Genomic DNA, 17188 nt, shown 5'->3' on the forward strand with positions numbered 1-17188 from the left:
ACCCATCACAAAATAAACAGCCCCGAGTCTTCAGGTTTTTCATAAAAATTTTCAGGTCCTTATGTTACTTGAACTGTTTTTTTTTTTTATGATTTTTTTTTCAATTTAAAAAAAATTATTTATTTTTGTCTGTGTTGAGTCTTAGTTGCAGCGCGGCTTTCTCTAGTTGCGGTGAGCATGGGCTACTGTTCATTGCGGTGCATGTGCTTCTCACTGCGGTGGCTTCTTTTGTTGCGGAGCACGGGCTCTAGGCGTGCGGGCTTCAGTAGTTGTGGCGGGTGGGCTCAGTAGTTGTGGCTCGCGGGCTCTAGAGCACAGGCTCAGTAGTTGTGGTGCCCGGGCTTAGTTACTCCACGGCATGTGGGATCTTCCCTGACCAGGGATCGAACCCGTGTCCCCTGCCTTGGCAGGTGGATTCTTAACCACTGCGCCACCAGGGAAGTCCCAACTTGAAGTTTTTGGTTAAAAAAAAAATTGAAAACTATTTTTAATCACTTACTCTCATTGTCAGTCTCACAAACAACTGCTTCCTTAAAGTAAAAATGTTTTAAACACCGTAGCCAAATAAATAATGATAAAGATTTCAAAGCAGTGTTGTGCATAAAGAAGCTTGAAAGGGTTTTGACAAGAAAATTAACAGTTTAGAAAAAAAGAAAAATGGTGAGCATCAGAACGCCTTAGCTCTTAATTAGTTTCTTGGAAAAGTACCTTGTTCTCAAATGCTGGTATACTGGAACATCCTATTGGTTAAAAATAAATAGCATAAAGTGTGAGGAAATGAACTAAGGAGAAAACATGGCAACCAGCACAGCCCGTCAGCTAGAAACAGAATAATTAAGCTCTACCAAAGGCATCAGGTCATTTGGCCAGTCATCTACCCTAAGGCCAGGGTTCAAGCTCAGTGTTGACAAGCACCACGGTCACGTGGGCCCACAGGCATCCAGAAAGGCCTGTTTGGACGAGCATTTGGTTCTGAAGTGTCCTTGCTCTTTAAAGTGTTTGGTTTTCCCTGAACTTTGAAGTCTACCCTCATAATCTTCATTGAAACAGATATAATTTTAACTTAATGTCCTCTTTTTACCCCAATTTTCCCTGGTAGTGAACAACGGGGAGCCATGGAGCTGTATTTCGGTGAATATCAACACGTGCAGCAGGAATACGGTGTACATCTGAGACTCGCAAGTGACGAAACCAAAAAATCAAGGAATTCCCAGCCCGCTAAGGCAGGCTCCTACGGTGTCAGTATTCGGGTCCAGGGGATCGATGGCCACCCCTACATAGTCCTCAATAACACAGAGCGGTGTCTGGCAGGCACGTCTTTTTCTGAAAATGGGCCATCATTTCCGTCTCCAGTGACAAGTAACCTGCCTCTCCATTCCAGCAATGGATCTGTGCTCGAGGAGAACAGTGCAGAAGAACTGCAGCTGCCCGAAAACCCATATGCCCCACCTGGCCCAGGAAGAAACCTGAAACAGCCCTCTCTCTTCGAGGGCAAGAATGGCGTTCTAGATCACACAGGGGAAGCGATGAAGCCGTCCCCCGTGCTGAACTTCCAGAGGCATCCAGAGCTTTTACAGTCCTATGATCCCGAAAAGAACGAGTTGAACTTACAAAATCACCAGCCTCCTGCGAGTAATTGGCTAAAAGCTTTCGCAGAAGAAGGGGCCAACAATAAGAAGGCTTGGACTTGCTCGTCCAAACCTAGCCATTCCCAGCCGCCCAGACCCCCCTCGGAAGACCCGGCCAGATCCAGTGTGACGGCCATTCGACTGTGCAGCTCCGTGGTCATCGATGACCCCAAGAAGCAGACCTCGGTGTGCGTGAATGTTCAGAGCTGCAGCAAGGAGGGGCTGGCGGAGGAGGCCCTTGCCCCTAGCGGGAGGCCCCTACCCACCCACAGCGCGCACACGCACCCGGAAGCCAAGAAAACCAGGCCCGACGTGCTTCCCTTCCGGCGCCAGGACTCAGCCGGGCCCGTGCTGGACGGAGCCCGGTCCCGGAGGTCATCCTCATCGTCCACAACTCCCACTTCGGCCAACTCTTTGTACAGATTTTTACTCGATGACCAAGAATGTGCCATCCATGCCGACAATGTCAATCGTCATGAGAACAGAAGGTATATCCCCTTCTTGCCCGGAACTGGACGGGATATTGATACGGGGTCGATTCCTGGCGTGGATCAGTTAATTGAAAAATTTGACCAAAAACCTGGGCTGCAGAGAAGAGGCAGGTCTGGGAAGCGAAACAGGATCAACCCAGAAGACAGGAAAAGGTCCCGAAGCGTGGATAGTGCATTTCCTTTCGGTCTCCAAGGGAACTCGGAGTACCTGACCGAATTCAGCAGAAACCTGGGCAAGTCCAGCGAACACCTGCTGCGGCCGTCGCAGGTGTGCCCGCAGAGGGCACAGGCGCAGGAGCACGGGGGGAGGCAGGGCGGAGGGCGCGCCTTCGCCAGGCTGCAGGGAGCCCAGCCCAGGCCGCCCCCGCAGAACAAAGATGGGAAAGTTCCAGAAAACAAAGGGGGTCAGGAAAGTCCGACTGGGCGCACATCCTCCCTCCCGGCACAGACTAAGAAGGGGGAGGAAATCAAAACAGCCACCGCTACGCTGATGTTACAGAATCGGGCGCTAGCAACTTCCCCGGACTCAGGTACCAAGAGGATTTCTGTGAAGACATTTACTTCCACCTCAAATACTCAGGTAATACTGGTGGGAGTCTTTTTGTTCCTTCTCAGTGGTCTATCAATACATCCTGGCTGGAGGAATACATATCTTCCATCCTGAGTCAGTAATTGCACCATCTTGAATCAGTAATATTTTTTTAGAGTTTTCCCCCTAGCAGTAGGTTATGACCTGCTGCTAATCGCTTGGTTTTCTAAGTAAATTGAAGTACCACTAGATTCCTGTTGTATTCTTGTTTGTAAAGTAACTTGTCAAACACTATAGAGAGGCTCGATTTTTCTTTTCGTGTATGTGTAAAATCTGAAAGTATGCAGAATTTGTTTCCAAAGCAAGAGGCTCCGTACTTACGTTTATTTAGATGTATTAATTTTCCTCATGACATTGAGTGACTGGATTAATCTCTGTCCTGAGAAATTAGGTTAATCCTAATTTAGGTTTATCCTGAAGTGATGGAATTTATTTATGTGGTCCAGTTAGTGTTTTGGTAGTAACAGTAAAAAAATAATGGTAATGATAAAAATGATACTAAGGTTGGTAAGTGCCAGGCACTCTGTTATGTATTATAGGATCGCACCAACCTTATGAAGGTAGGTACTATTAACTTCTATTTACAGGTGAGAAAATTGAGGTGAGAAAAAGTTAAGTAACTTGCCCAAGCTACTAAGTGGTGGAACCAGTTGTAATGAGCATCCTTACCCGAGGAATCCTTTCTGGGAGGCAGGAATGTGTTTGGAAGCTTCTGCTGTGGGGTTTTGCCTTCTTCTTGGAAGCAGCATCCTGTGATCTAATAACAAACATTGTGTTCCAGGCCACACCGGATCTGTTAAAAGGCCAGCAAGAACTCACTCAGCAAACCAATGAGGAGACGGCCAAGCAGATACTTTACAATTACCTCAAAGAAGGGTTAGTGATTTTCCTTCAAGGAACAAAGTATTGTCCTTCCTGGTGGGCGTCTTAATTTTCTTTTCTGAGACCTTGTGTTTTACCCTCCCTTCCTGCCCTGTGTGAGCCATTTCGGGGTGCAGACTCCATGGCTGGAGTTGTCATAACAGCATTTAAGTCTTGGGTGGAGGAGGGTGAAGAGCAGGGGAAGGAAGTGTGGGGAAGAACATCCTACTTTAAAAGTTAAAAATGAATATGTTTTAAAAATGATTGTTTACTGTTTCAGAAACAAATTCAAAGGTAGGAGGAGTGTCTACTATTCAGTTTTAAACTCAGTGTTGTCGCCTTGAGTTTGTATGCACACAGGGGTAATCAGTCGTCCCTTATTAGAAGTTACAAATAAAAACACCTCCTCCCCTCCCCAGAGTTGACGTTGGCCAGGAGCCCCTGCTTCCATTATTTTTAAAGCATGTATGAGTCATTTAAAAGCAGTGCTTTCCACTTACTTATCTGGGGGGATGAGTTTGAATAATCTGGTTCTCAGTCCTTACTTAGATACCAACTGAGCTGGAATTCTAGGCCAGGAATTTGAAGTTTCTGTTTCAGTTCTCTCATCAGATATGATTAAAAAGAAGAAAAGCTTTATAGTCTGACATGACTGAAAGTCACTTGGCAAATACTCATTGGTATCAGAACACTTCACAGTTTTATATTGTGCCTTACAATTTTCTGTCAGTAATATAGAGCTGACAGAATCATTCAAAATATAAGATAGGGGCTCTTCTGAAAAAAGAAAAAGTAAAGAGATTCTTCTAGCTAAGAACTTTTATTAGTGTCTTTCTGTGAAGGGTTTTACCATGAAAAGATTAAGGTAGGAGAACTTCTAACATTTAAAATTCTTTCTCTACATTCTTTTATTTTTTTGGCCCATGATTTATTGAGAGACTGGTGGGACAGACTTTAGCGGGAGGCATCTTTTTAAGGAAACTTAAAAATTTTTTTCCCTGCGCTTCCTGGTGGTGCCAGTGGTTAAGAATCCTCCTGCCAATGCAGGGGACACGGGTTCGAGTCCTGGTCCGGGAAGATCCCACATGCTGTGGAGCAACTAAGCCCGAGCGCCACAACTACTGAGCCTGCGCTCTAGAGCCCGTGAGCCACAACTACTGAGCCCATGTGCCACAACTACTGAAGCCCGTGCGCCTAAGAGCCCGTGCTTCGCAACAAGAGAAGCCACCGCAATGAGAAGCCGGCGCTCCAAAACGAAGAGGAGCCCCCGCTCACTGCAGCTAGAGAAAGCCCGTGCGCAGCAGCAAAGATCCAACGCAGCCAAAAATAAATAAATAAATAAAATAAATTTTAAAAAAAAGAAAGAAAATAAGGGGAGAGATCCCCCTCCGTTTAAAAAAATTTTTTTTTCTCTAAGTGCCAGGTATGTGTGATGGAAGGTAGTCCTTAATAGAACTTTATCTGGCCGTTACCTATGAAAGTCTAGACAAAGGGCAGCTGTGTTAACAACCTTGGCTTGGGGGATTATTTTTTTAAACAAAGGCTAAAACAAGTTAAGATCACGGTGGATCATTCCTAGTGTGACACACATACAGGAGAGATTCCTTGTTGGAGTGAATATATGTCATTTGAATCAGGCAAGCAACAAATGACTAAATTTTTATTGGATGTTATCTCCAAGCTTATGTAGAATGTGCTTGTGTCTCTTTCACATGTTTGGAAATGGGAACCCCTCTCCCAAATCGGGTGGTAACATTGAACAATTTGGAGAAAAATACACCATCTATCCTGCTCTCCTCACATTGGTTGTGTCTGCAGCCTTAATTAATTCACGCCTCTTGTGATTTATCTTCTTAAAGGGCTTGCTGCTTGTGTGTCGTGGCACATAAAAGAGTCTGAGGCCAACGGGTGTGCCCTCATTGTGTTTTTTTCCAGAAGCACCGATAATGATGATGCTACTAAGAGGAAGGTCAACCTGGTCTTTGAGAAGATCCAGACTTTGAAGTCTCGAGCAGCAGGGAGCACACAAGGAAATAATCAAGTAAGGCGAAGCGTTGTATTTTGTAGCAGGCATTTCACATGGAACCTGGCAAACAAATGGCTTTCTTCAGTCTGTACTTTTGGTTACAGTAGTTAGTGGGAAGTCTCCTGAGTAGTAAGCAGTACCGAAGGTGGAACAGCATGTTTTAAATATTGCTAATTTGCACCCGGCCTTTTTTCTAGAAAGTTTTTTTTTTTTTTTTTCTTTTTGCGGTACGCGGGCCTCTCACTACTGTGGCCTCTCCCACTGCGGAGCCCAGGCTCCGGACGCGCAGGCCCAGCGGCCACGGCCCACGGGCGCAGCCGCCCTGCGGCATGTGGGATCCCCCCGGACCGGGGCACGAACCCGCGTCCCCTGCATCGGCAGGCGGACTCTCGACTACTGCGCCACCAGGGAAGCCCTTCTTTATTATTATTATTTTTTAGAAAGTTTTTAAGAAATTTTATTTTTAAAAAATCTATAGAATATAACAGGATGAAACAATAGGTAGTAAAATTTAGAAAGGGAAAAGAAGAATAGGACGAATGAAATGAAGCATGGGATGGAGAACCCTAGTGCTATCGTAGGCAGGTTTGAAAAGTATGAACGGGCTTGGACCCAGGTTCTCAAACTTCAGAGAATAAGAAATAAGAGAATCAAACTAGAGAATACGGAAGAGAGACTGGTGGGCTGACCAGCATGGGCCGAAGGGAAAGGAAGGAGTGGAGTGGGGCTAAATTCTTTTTAAAAAAACTGCCTGTTTCATTTATTGTACTGAATTTTAGTTAGGACTTGGAGATTTTTTTTTAAAGGAGGACTCATCCCCTATTTGATGAACGTGTACTATATGGTAGACATACCTTGTGCCATGAAAGGAAGCAGCATTTAAGAGGGACGACTAAAATCTTGTCTCTCAATTCTATGCCACCTTGAATGCCGCATTTCTTGCTTGGGCATCTTTCCTTTTCCCTTTTGGGGGGAATTCTGCACTGGAAGGAAAGAAGATACCCAGAGGCAGGTAACAGGGAGTTGGTCTATATCTTCTTTTTTAACTTTGGAAACGTATGAATAAAGGATATTTATAGGCATCAACTACCCTTTTTTCTCTACTGTTCCGTATTCCCCTTGCACTCAGTTAACCCATGACTCCTGCTCTGGCATCAAATAAAAACATTTTTCAATTTATCCGTAGAAATAATATTTAAAATATATCAACATATTTTATTAGATATCTTTTTATAGAGATGTATTTTATTATATATTATGTATTGATATTATAAATATATAAAATATTTTTATGTATGCACACACACATAGTTCCCACTGGAGAACCTTTAAATTATACACCTTGCTTATAGGCAGGTTTCAGGAACTCTACACAGTTTTTTAAATTGGGTTAGGATTTTTTTGCTAAAGGTCTTAAATCCAAATCATCACCATTGCTGTTGCTTTGCATTAACCTGCATATTCTCCTGGAGAATGCATCCTTTGGTCTTGATGTTAATATTGTCATTGCGGTTCCATACTAGGGTATCCAGCCTAAACTGGGGAAGTTGGGGTAGCCCTTCTGGAGTCGATAACACTAACGATGTCTCAAAAGATCATAGAATTCTCCCAGAGAGGGGAAGCAGGGCGTTCTAGGTAGAGGGAACAGAACAAAAAACATAAAATATGAAGAGGTGTGTGCTTCCCGTATTTAGGAGACTAGAGGTAATTTAGTGTAGCTGGAGAAGAGAGCTAGGATATGGGGACCACGCACCAGGTAGGCAGGACCTTGTAGATCATGTCAATTTTCATTTCAGGCCCAAGGTGATAGGCTTCCCTTGATAGACTTTAAACAGCAATGAGGAGTGTCGTATTTATAAAAATTCATTTCTTTGTAGTTTTTGGAGAGAGGTAAGATTAGAGGACGGGAGACCAGTTAAGCAGCTGCTGCTTCTTAATCAAGCCAGAGATAATGAGACGATGAACTTAGGTTCTTAAGACTTGTGGCTGTGATCACAGTGCCGTGACTGCTTAATTGCCCACATTTTTCCACTCCCCTTCTCTCTCACTTTATGAATCTGATTATTTGCTGGTAAAGGTTTTGGAGTTTTATATTTTGGTGTCAGTTAAATGATTTCGTGCAAGAGAACCCTCTCCCTTAATGGGCTAAGACCACATTGGAAAGCCACGAAGCAGGCAGTTTTTGTTTGGCAAAGAACAATCTACAATTTCCCTCCTTGGGTTAGATTTACATTTCTAAGATAGATTGTTCTCATTTTGCCTAAGAAAATTGGAAGTGCTGTGTTTCTGTTGACGGTTGGTTTCTGGTCTTCTTCATAGGAGTAGATGAGGAAGTACCTCCTTCTAAGTTCATGCGTGACTCACACCTGGATTCAGGTGCATGAGAGCCAAGACACTGCCTTTTCTGGTTTTGATTTCTGCTTTACCTTTTCCCCTCCCTTTTAGTTGGAGTTTTCTAACCACTTTGCTGTAGGATTTTAGCCGAATCCTTTTGAGAGTGTCATCCTGTTGTTAATGTTCATGCAAGAAAAAAATAAAGCATCTTGAACACTTAACTTAGGATATTTTTGCAATTAATTGTAGGCTTCTAATTCTTCATCTGAAGTCAAAGATCTCTTGGAACAGAAAAACAAGTTGACCACAGAAGTGGCTGAACTTCAGAGACAGCTTCAACTAGAAGTCAAGGTATCTGATTTATCTTGATGCTGTTTTATTCTGTTCCGTCTTGATTGATAAAGAATATTTTAAGTACCTTGGGTTGCCCAAGTGAAGTGAAAACAAATTTTTTCCCCAAAAGAAACATTCTTCCCATCGCTGAGCAAATTCCTGTATATTTAGTTCCTGCTGCCCAAAGAACTTTTTTTTTAAGTAAACAAAGGACATAGAGAATGTTGGCTTTGACAGAGTAATAGAAATGCTGTTGGATTCAGACAGGCATATTGGAAACTAAATGTATATAAAACATCTGGACTAAGTAATAGAAAGAGCAGAATGTGATTTGGCTGTGTTTGTGTTTCTCTTTTAGAAGTATTACAATTCATTAAGTGTTTAGTGTTCTTTCTAGTTGCGAACTCCCATGCCTTTATTACATAGTTCTATCAAGTTGTTTAATAATCTAAGTGCAGAGACATGGAGTCCATCAGAGATTAGAAGGAGGCTTCCGTGGGATGACATTAATGTACGGTGGAGGTACTTTAACATCACATGTTCTTATTAGAATCAGCAGAACATCAAAGAAGAGAGAGACAGAGTGAAAGCAAACTTAGAAGCACTCCAAAGTCAACATGAAAGCAAGGTAGAAGAGAATGCCGAGCTGCAGCGGCGGCTGGAGGGAAGTGAAGGGGAGCTCCGGAGACACCTGGAGGAGTAAGTTCTGGCCCAGAGCCTGTGCCCTTCCTGGTTTCCTGCACCAATGGAGCCAGACACTTTTTTTTTAATTAATTAATTAATTTTTGGCTGGATTGGGTCTTCATTGCTGCGCGCGGGCTTTCTCTAGTTGCGGCGTGCGGGCTTCTCATTGCGGTGGCTTCTCTTGTTGTGGAGCACAGGCTCTAGGTGCGCGGGCTTCAGTAGTTGAGGCTCGCAGGCTCTAGAGCTCAGGCTCAGTAGTTATGGTGCATGGGCTTATTTGCTCCGAGGCGTGTGTGATCTTGCTGGACCAGGGCTCGAACCCGTGTCCCCTGCATTGGCAGGTGGATTCTTAAGCACTGCGCCACCAGGGAAGCCCAAGCCATATCCTTTCTGTCCGTTTAATTCTGCCTAACCTTACAAATCTTTATAGGGCTGCTGACCCTTCCTTTTCTCCCTCTTATTCTTATAAAATTATAAAACTGGTGACGTGTAGACTGGTAAGCAGAATGAATTTAATAATTTAAAAATTCTTTGTGTACCTCAAAGGATATTTGTAAAGTTTCAGCCGTTAGAGTAGATCTCAGAGCAGTCAAGTGAGAAGCAAGGAATGCTGAGTGGTGATATCTAAGGACAGATCTCAAAGAGCCTGGGCCCAGCCTCTAAAAAGCATGTGTCACATGACCTCCACAGTCTCCCACGTTCTGAATTTTGTCCTGGATGGTGCTGACCAATTTTTTTTTTTTTTTTGGCGGTACGTGGGCCTCTCACTGCTACGGCCTCTCCCGTTGCGGAGCACAGGCTCCGGATGCGCAGGCTCAGCGGCCATGGCTCACGGGCCCAGCCGCTCCGCGGCACGCGGGATCCTCCCAGACCGGGGCACGAACCCAGGTCCCCTGCATCGGCAGGCGGACTCCCAACCACTGCGCCACCAGGGAAGCCCAGTGCTGACCAATTTTGTGACCAGTGCTTATATACTTCTTTTGGGTCTTCAGAGAAGGAAAGACAAGCCCAAGATGGCCCTGCCGTCATGTTGTGTTAAAATCTGTGACAAGAGGATTTGAAACGAAGGTGTGAAAATGGATGGTGCCATGAAGCCCACTGGCTTCATGACAGAAGCCTTAAGTGAGAGGTTAAGCAGGAGTGAAATCTAGAGGGAAATTCAAGAAAAACAGGACATTATATCATAAAAGCATTTGATTACCTTTGCCATTTTTATGGTGTAGTGTTTGCTTTTGAAACATTCTTAGAGGTTAATTTCAGAAAAGAGGTTGGTAAGAAAAAAATCAAAATTTAGAGTGTAGTAAAGACTTTACAAAATAAAAGGTAGAATAGTTGTGAGTTCCATTTAGAGCAGAGGTTGGCAAACTTTTTCTGTCAGATAGTAAATGCTTTAGGGTTTATGGGCCATATGGTCTTTGTTGGAACTGTTCAATTCTACCATTGTATTGTGCAAATGACCATATACAATACATAAATGAATGAGCATGGCTGTGTTCCAGTAAAACTTTATTTACAAAAGCAGGCAGTGGGCCAGATTGGCTCATGGGCCATAATTTGCTAACTCTTCTGGTCTAGAGTACTGGGGATGGGGTGGAGTAGGCTGGTAGGGAGTGGGGTGGCTTTAATGAAAACATTTATCATAAAAGTTGTGCTCTTTTTCCTGATTCCTTATCTTCTATGTCCAAATTCTAGTACCCCGTGATCTCCTTCTGGGGAGGAAATGTCACTGTATAACCTTTCCCATTACATTGGTTTGAGTTCTCACTTGTCTTCTTGTTGGGCAAATTAGACTGTAGACATGAGTTCTTACCGGTGCCTTTCTGGTTTGTGATTTTCTGTTCAGTGCAGAACAGAAAATGGGAGGCTCCTTGGGGATTTAGGTGACTCTGCTTGATGAACTGAAGCTCTGAAAGCAGACTGGATGAAAATAAGCAGAGGCCAGGAGAAACTCTCTCATGGGCTTCCTTTCCTGCCAGGCTGTTCCAGGTGAAGATGGAACGAGAACAGCACCAGACTGAGATCAGGGATCTCCAGGACCAGCTCTCAGAAATGCATGATGAATTGGACAGTGCTAAACAATCCGAGGACAGGGAGAAGGGGGCTCTGATTGAGGTAAGCGGGGCTGGGGTCAGGTGACAAGAGAGGCCCCGTCTGCCTGGACAGTATGGGATGGGTGGGGGAACTGGGAGCCATACTCTGTTGTGTGTTTGTTCTCCCTGTCCCTGTGTTCCCTTCTGTGAGAGCATCATATGCAATAGTTTGTCTTAGGAAAATTTTCAGCTGTACAGAAAAATAGAATAATGTGTTAACTGCCGTAGAGTCCCAGTCCAAATCCAACAGTTATCAACATGTTGCCCTATTTACTTCACTTTTTTCTTTTCCCCATCCATTCATTTTTCTTTTTTTTCATTCATCTATCTATTCATCTTTTTTTTAAAGTTAATTTTCATTGGAGTATCGTTGCTTTATGTCTATTCATCTTTGCTGAACCATTTCAGAGTAATTTATAGATAAAACCACGTCTCACCCCTAAATTTTTCAGCATGCATTTGAATAATTAGGGAATTTTCTTATAACCACAATACTATTATCACATCTGCAAAGTTAATTCCTGTGTTGTATTATATACAATATATGGTCTTTATTCATCATTTGCCAGCTGTCCCTCAAGAGTATTTGCTAGTTGTTTTTCCCCCAAGCCAGAATCCAGTCAGGAAGCCCACACTGCTTTCATTATTCTCTCTCTCAGAGTTCACTTTTCTTGGTATAGCCTCTGTTGTCCCTGCATCCCCTACTCCTTGCTCTTTTTCTCCCATCCCACTTCTGTTTTTTTGTTTGTTTGTTTGTTTGTTTTTGCGGTACGCGGGCCTCTCACTGCGGTGGCCTCTCCCGTTGCGGAGCACAGGCTCCAGACGCGCAGGCTCAGCGGCCATGGCTCATGGGCCCAGCCGCTCCGCGGTATGTGGGATCTTCCCGGACTGGGGCACGAACCTGTGTCCCCTGCGTTGGCAGGCGGACTCTCAACCATTGCACCACCAGGGAAGCCCTCCCATCCCACTTCTGAAGAGCCCAGACAAGTGCTCCCCATTCTGGATTTTCTGATTGTTTCCTTATGATGTCCATTAACTTGATCCACCCTCCCCTGTGTTTCTAGTAAATTTGAGTTTAGATCTAAACACCAATTAAATTTTGAGCAAAGATACTTTGTAAGTAATGCTATTATGAAAAAACATTTAAAAGACATTAGTATTATATTAATGCCCACACACCACTTATCACAGGTTAAGTTTTTATTTGTTTAAACCCCCCATAAGACTGTAAGTTCCAAGAGGGCAGAGTTGGTGATGGTTGGCTTAGCACTATATCCTCAGCAGTTATTCCAGTGGCTAGGACATATAGTGCTCAGGAAATATTTGGTGGACAGCTGGATGGATGCATTTTGAATGAGTGAGTGAGTGAGTAAATGAATGAATCTACTTGCTCTATACACAGGCCGCCAATCTGGCTTCTGCCCATATCAGTCTATCCCCTATTGATATTATCAATCTGTGAGCCAGTGAATAAGGTTGATTCCTTCTTCTGCTTCCATTTGTTAATTATTACGGTTTTTTTCAGAGACAATTATTATCTCTTCTCTGAATTAGATTACCATCCTGTTGAGGTGTTAGATACACATGTGTGAAATGATTAGAGAGTAAGAATAGGTTTTGAACGTCTACATTTTTTTCTGGGGAATGAATCTAATTGAGGATCAGAAGAAGAGCTGTGCTGTGTAGATATTTTGATATTTGCTATAGCTTTTTTTTCTTAACATCTTTATTGGAGTATAATTGCTTTACAATGTTGTGTTAGTTTCTGCTGTATAACAAAGTGAATCTTTGCTATAACTTTAGCATCACCTGTGTCTTTGGCTTAGTTTTGAAGTTTAGTTCAGTTTAGCTAGCTTATAAAAGCTTTGGTTTGTAGGAACAGCCCAACAAGTAAATGATACACAATTTAGAACAAAGCCAGAACAAACAAACACAAAACCCATGAGAAAATAAAGGTAACTTGTTAGTATTTAACTTTCACTCTCTACTGCTTTTCCCCTAAGGGCTTGGATCTCATCTTGGTCCTTTTCTTGGGGTTAAAAGCTGCTGTCTCGTAATTCCTTGTAGCTTCCTCTGTCTCAGCTGTCCATTGTTTTTAATTTTATTTAATTTTATTTATTTTATTTTTACATCTTTCTTGGGGTATAATTGCTTTACAGTGGTGTGTTAGTTTTCTGCTTTATAACAAAGTGAATCAGTTATACATATACATATGTTCCCATATCTCTTCTCTCTTGCGTCTTCCTCCCTCCCACCCTCCCTATCCCACCCCTCTAGGTGGTCACAGAGCACTGACCTGATCTCCCTGTGCTATGTGGCTGCTTCCCACTAGCTATCTACCTTACATTTGGTAGTGTATATATGTCCATGCCTCTCTCGCGCTTTGTCACAGCTTACCCTTCCCCCTCCCCATATCCTCAAGTCCATTCTCTAGTAGGTCTGTGTCCTTATTCCTGTCTTACCCCTAATCATTGTTTTTTCTCACCCTCTTCCATGTTTACTTTTGAAGTCCTTGCCCTGGAGGCATTGTTGTTCCTGATCTTTAGGATTTAGCATCTCTCTTCCCCTGGACTTGGCAGGAGTGGAGAGGAGAGTGGAGCGTTTGTGGCCGCAGGGCAGAGGCCTTCTCATGAATTCATTTTCATGTGGGCAGGAGGGGGTCATTTTCTCTCCCCTCCCATGTGACTATCTCTTTGTCTCTGTTGAGACCACTTTCTCCTGAGAAAGCCTCAGGCCTGCTCCTTACCACCTGGTATTTCTTTTCATCCAAAGATTCCTTAAAAACCACTGCAGTTGTGGTAATCTTCTGCTTCTCCTGGCTCTGTCTTCTTCTCAGGGCTCAGGGTTACCAAGACAAGGTACATTAGGATGGGGCTTTGAAGATACGTGTATCTATCACTGAAGTGTTAAGAAAATCACATAAGATGAAATTTTAAAATGGGGGGTGAGCGGCTTCCCTGGTGGTCCAGTGGTTAAGACTTCACCTTCCAAAGCAGGGGGTGCAGGTTCGATCCCTGGTCGGGGAGCTAAGATCCCCCATGCCTTTCGGGCAAAAAACCAGAACATAAAACAGAAGCAATATTGTAACAAATTCAATAAAGATTTTAAAAAAAATTGGGGGGGGCGGAAATGCACATATTTTCCTAATACCTTAACAAATGTTTTTTTCCTACATTTTTTTTTTTCTTTTTTTTTTTTGCGGTACGCGGGCCGCTCACTGCCGTGGCCTCTCCTGTTGCGGAGCACAGGTCCTGGATGCGCAGGCTCAGCGGCCATGGCTCATGGGTCCAGCCGCTCCGTGGCATGTGGGATCTTCCCGGACCAGGGCACGAACCCGTGTCCCCTGCATCGGCAGGCGGACTCTCAACCACTGCGCCACCAGGGAAGCCCTTTTTTCCTACATTTTTATTTGTTTCCCTATTCATTGACAGATTTCATCTAAAATGTAGGAACAAATATAGCGTGTCTACAGTTTTGATACCTGCTTTTAAAAGTTAATATGTCAGAAATATTTTTCTTTATGATACTTTATAGTCTTCATATTTCATTTTTAAGAAGATACCCCACAATATGCTTAACCATCCTCCAATATTTAAGTTGTTTCTTTTTTTTTAAAATTATGAGAAAATATGTTGAATTTTTTATATGTATCCTTTTACTTCTTTAGAAAAATTTCCTAAGGAGAGAAATGTCACTGAACAGGTTATGACTTTTGATAAAAATGTAGCTTCAGGGCTTCCCTGGTGGTGCAGTGGTTGAGAGTCTGCCTGCCGATGCGGGGGACACGGGTTCGTGCCCCGGTCCGGGAGGATCCCACATGCCGCGGAGCGGCTGGGCCCGTGAGCCATGGCCGCTGAGCCTGTGCGTCCGGAGCCTGTGCTCCGCAACGGGAGAGGCCACAACAGTGAGAGGCCCACGTACCGGAAAAAAAAAAAAAAAGTAACTTCAGAAACATTTAAATAGAAGGTAAGACTTTCCCATAGTCTATGATTCCTTGTGTGGACACCTCACTGATTCTAAAAGGGAAAGATATTATCTTAACTATCAGGAAGTCTCTTAAGTTCTGAATTTTCCTGGTAACTAAAACCTAAAATTGTTAGTTGTCCTTTCCCCAGGTATTTTCTGTCCTTTTAGATTCTCTGTTTTAGTGCATTTGAGCTTGCTCTGATTTGCTATTTCTTTTACTAGCCAGCTCATTGAAGAGCATATCATCTTTGCTTCTTCCCACATTTCATGCCTAGCATAGTGCCAGGCAACAGAGCAAATGAATAAATAAATTTCAATATTTAAATTAATTTTAGGGACTTCCCTGGTAGTCCAGAGGTTAAGACTCTGTGCTTCCAATGCAAGGGGCACAGGTTCGATCCCTAGTCGGGGAACTAAGATCCCACATGCTGTGCAGTGTGGCCAAAGGAGAAAAGAAAAAAAAAAAGATAAATTATTTTTAAAATGCCACCACTAAAAAAAAAAGGGAATAATTCTGAAATGAACTGTAGCTTCTTTGCCTCTTTGAACACAGTATAGTGAGCATATATTAACTGAACATAACTAGCTTTTTGACTTATAGTGGTAACTGGGATATGAGCTTCAGCTTTGGTGATGTGTTTTCAGGCAGAGGCTAATAATGAGAGACTCAGGAAAGGGAAACAGCGTACATCTTTTCTTAAAAATGTTCCTGGTGTTGCCGGTTTTCTGGTTATTTGCCTCTTTCCTGTAATGGAAGCTATATCATCTATTGCTGCCTTTTGGCAAGAAAAGTTAGGACACAATTAGCTTCTCTATGCCAAAGTGGGTTTCTCTCCCTCTGGAAAATTGTCCTCACTCTTTTTATCAGTTTGCTTTGACGTGTCAGCAACATTTAAAAAACGATCTGTGGTTTCTATATCACTAATAAAATAAACCCCATCTCCTCGTCACTTTCAGTTTATTCTTCATATCTTAATAAAAAGTGGCCTGGGGGAATCTGATAACAGATTATAGTTGTAGCCAAGTTTTCCATGGCACTTGGCTTAGAACAGACTCTTAAACACAATGAACATTAAACACTTCTGCTTTTTAATGTTTGCAAAAGCTTGAAGGCCCTAAATTTTGTGAGGCCTGCATAATGCATAAGATTTCTCATGAAATATCTTTTAATACTTCACATTCTGTTCAATAACATTGGGCCCCTATATGGAGTCAGTAAAGTAACATTAAGAGAGAATAAAATCATTAAAAAAAAAAGAAAGAAGGAAGGAAAAAAGGAAGAAATAGTAGAAAATATCCTGTGTTTTTAGGAGAAGCCAAATAATTGAACACGAATAGGATGACTGTTATTTCTTAGTTAAACAACTGATGGTTCCGAATTTCTTTTTTAACTCAATATACAAAAATAATTATAGGTCAAGTTTTCAGTCACTTCTTTGTCCATAAATACGTTTCCCTCTGTTCTTGGAGTGATGGGTAAACATGCGACATCTCTCTAAGCCTCATGATGGTGGGTTTTTCTAATTACCAAAGATTGTCTTTGATGGGAGCCTGTAGTGTTGACAGATGGGCCAACAGAATCTCGTGGTGTTTTATCCCTGACATTTACCAAGATACAAGTACTTAGATCAGTAAACTATTCTGGTTTTAAAATCCTATTGGTCTGGGGATAGGCTGTGCTCAGAAATGACATCTCTAGAATAATTATAAGCTTATTGTGTTGTGATGTTACTGAACATTATACACATTTTACTAAAGAAGCAACAGAAAAAATCATGTTTCTCATCAACTGTGTTACACTTTTTAGGCCATCCTTCTGGGGAAAAAAATAATTCTTTGGCAGCTATAGTTTTGATAAAAGACCTTTACTTTTCCTTTCAATGAGTGTGGGCCAGAGATAGGGACTCTGTAGAACTTCTGGGAAGCTTTTATGCAAAAGAGAGTCTAGATCAGTTTTGTTTTCTCATTTTGACATGGAATACCTGTGAGTAGGTGGTGTGTGAAGTGAAACTTTCTGTGGGTAGATGAGCTGCTACTCGGGACATTCTGGTCTGTGTCTTTTGGTGCCCCTGCTGTCAGGACAGCCACTGGCTGCTGCTAGTAACAGCTGGGGCCCAGAGCATGCTTCCTTTTCTTCTCAACTTTCCTTCTTGTCTTTTCAGGTTCTGGGCAGGTTTCTTTGCTCC

The 17188-nt window shown here is 42.8% G+C and overlaps 1 protein-coding gene across 4 annotated transcripts in view; it reads left to right on the top strand.

Moving 5' to 3' along the window:
* The first annotated feature begins 1092 nt into the window (after positions 1-1092).
* The window catches only part of CGNL1 (cingulin like 1), a 101947-nt gene continuing 85851 nt past the window's right edge, over positions 1093-17188 (top strand). For all 4 annotated transcript variants that reach the window (XM_060150709.1, XM_060150720.1, XM_060150727.1 and 1 more), the window contains exons 1-6: positions 1093-2699; positions 3490-3584; positions 5505-5610; positions 8179-8280; positions 8813-8961; positions 10923-11058. In XM_060150709.1, the coding sequence (XP_060006692.1) occupies positions 1116-2699; positions 3490-3584; positions 5505-5610; positions 8179-8280; positions 8813-8961; positions 10923-11058 (2172 nt within the window). In that variant the 5' untranslated portion in view covers positions 1093-1115. The remainder of the gene's footprint in view (positions 2700-3489; positions 3585-5504; positions 5611-8178; positions 8281-8812; positions 8962-10922; positions 11059-17188) is intronic.

The sequence above is a fragment of the Lagenorhynchus albirostris genome, chromosome 1 (genome assembly GCF_949774975.1).
Source record: "Lagenorhynchus albirostris chromosome 1, mLagAlb1.1, whole genome shotgun sequence".
Classification (NCBI taxonomy): Eukaryota; Metazoa; Chordata; class Mammalia; order Artiodactyla; family Delphinidae; genus Lagenorhynchus; species Lagenorhynchus albirostris.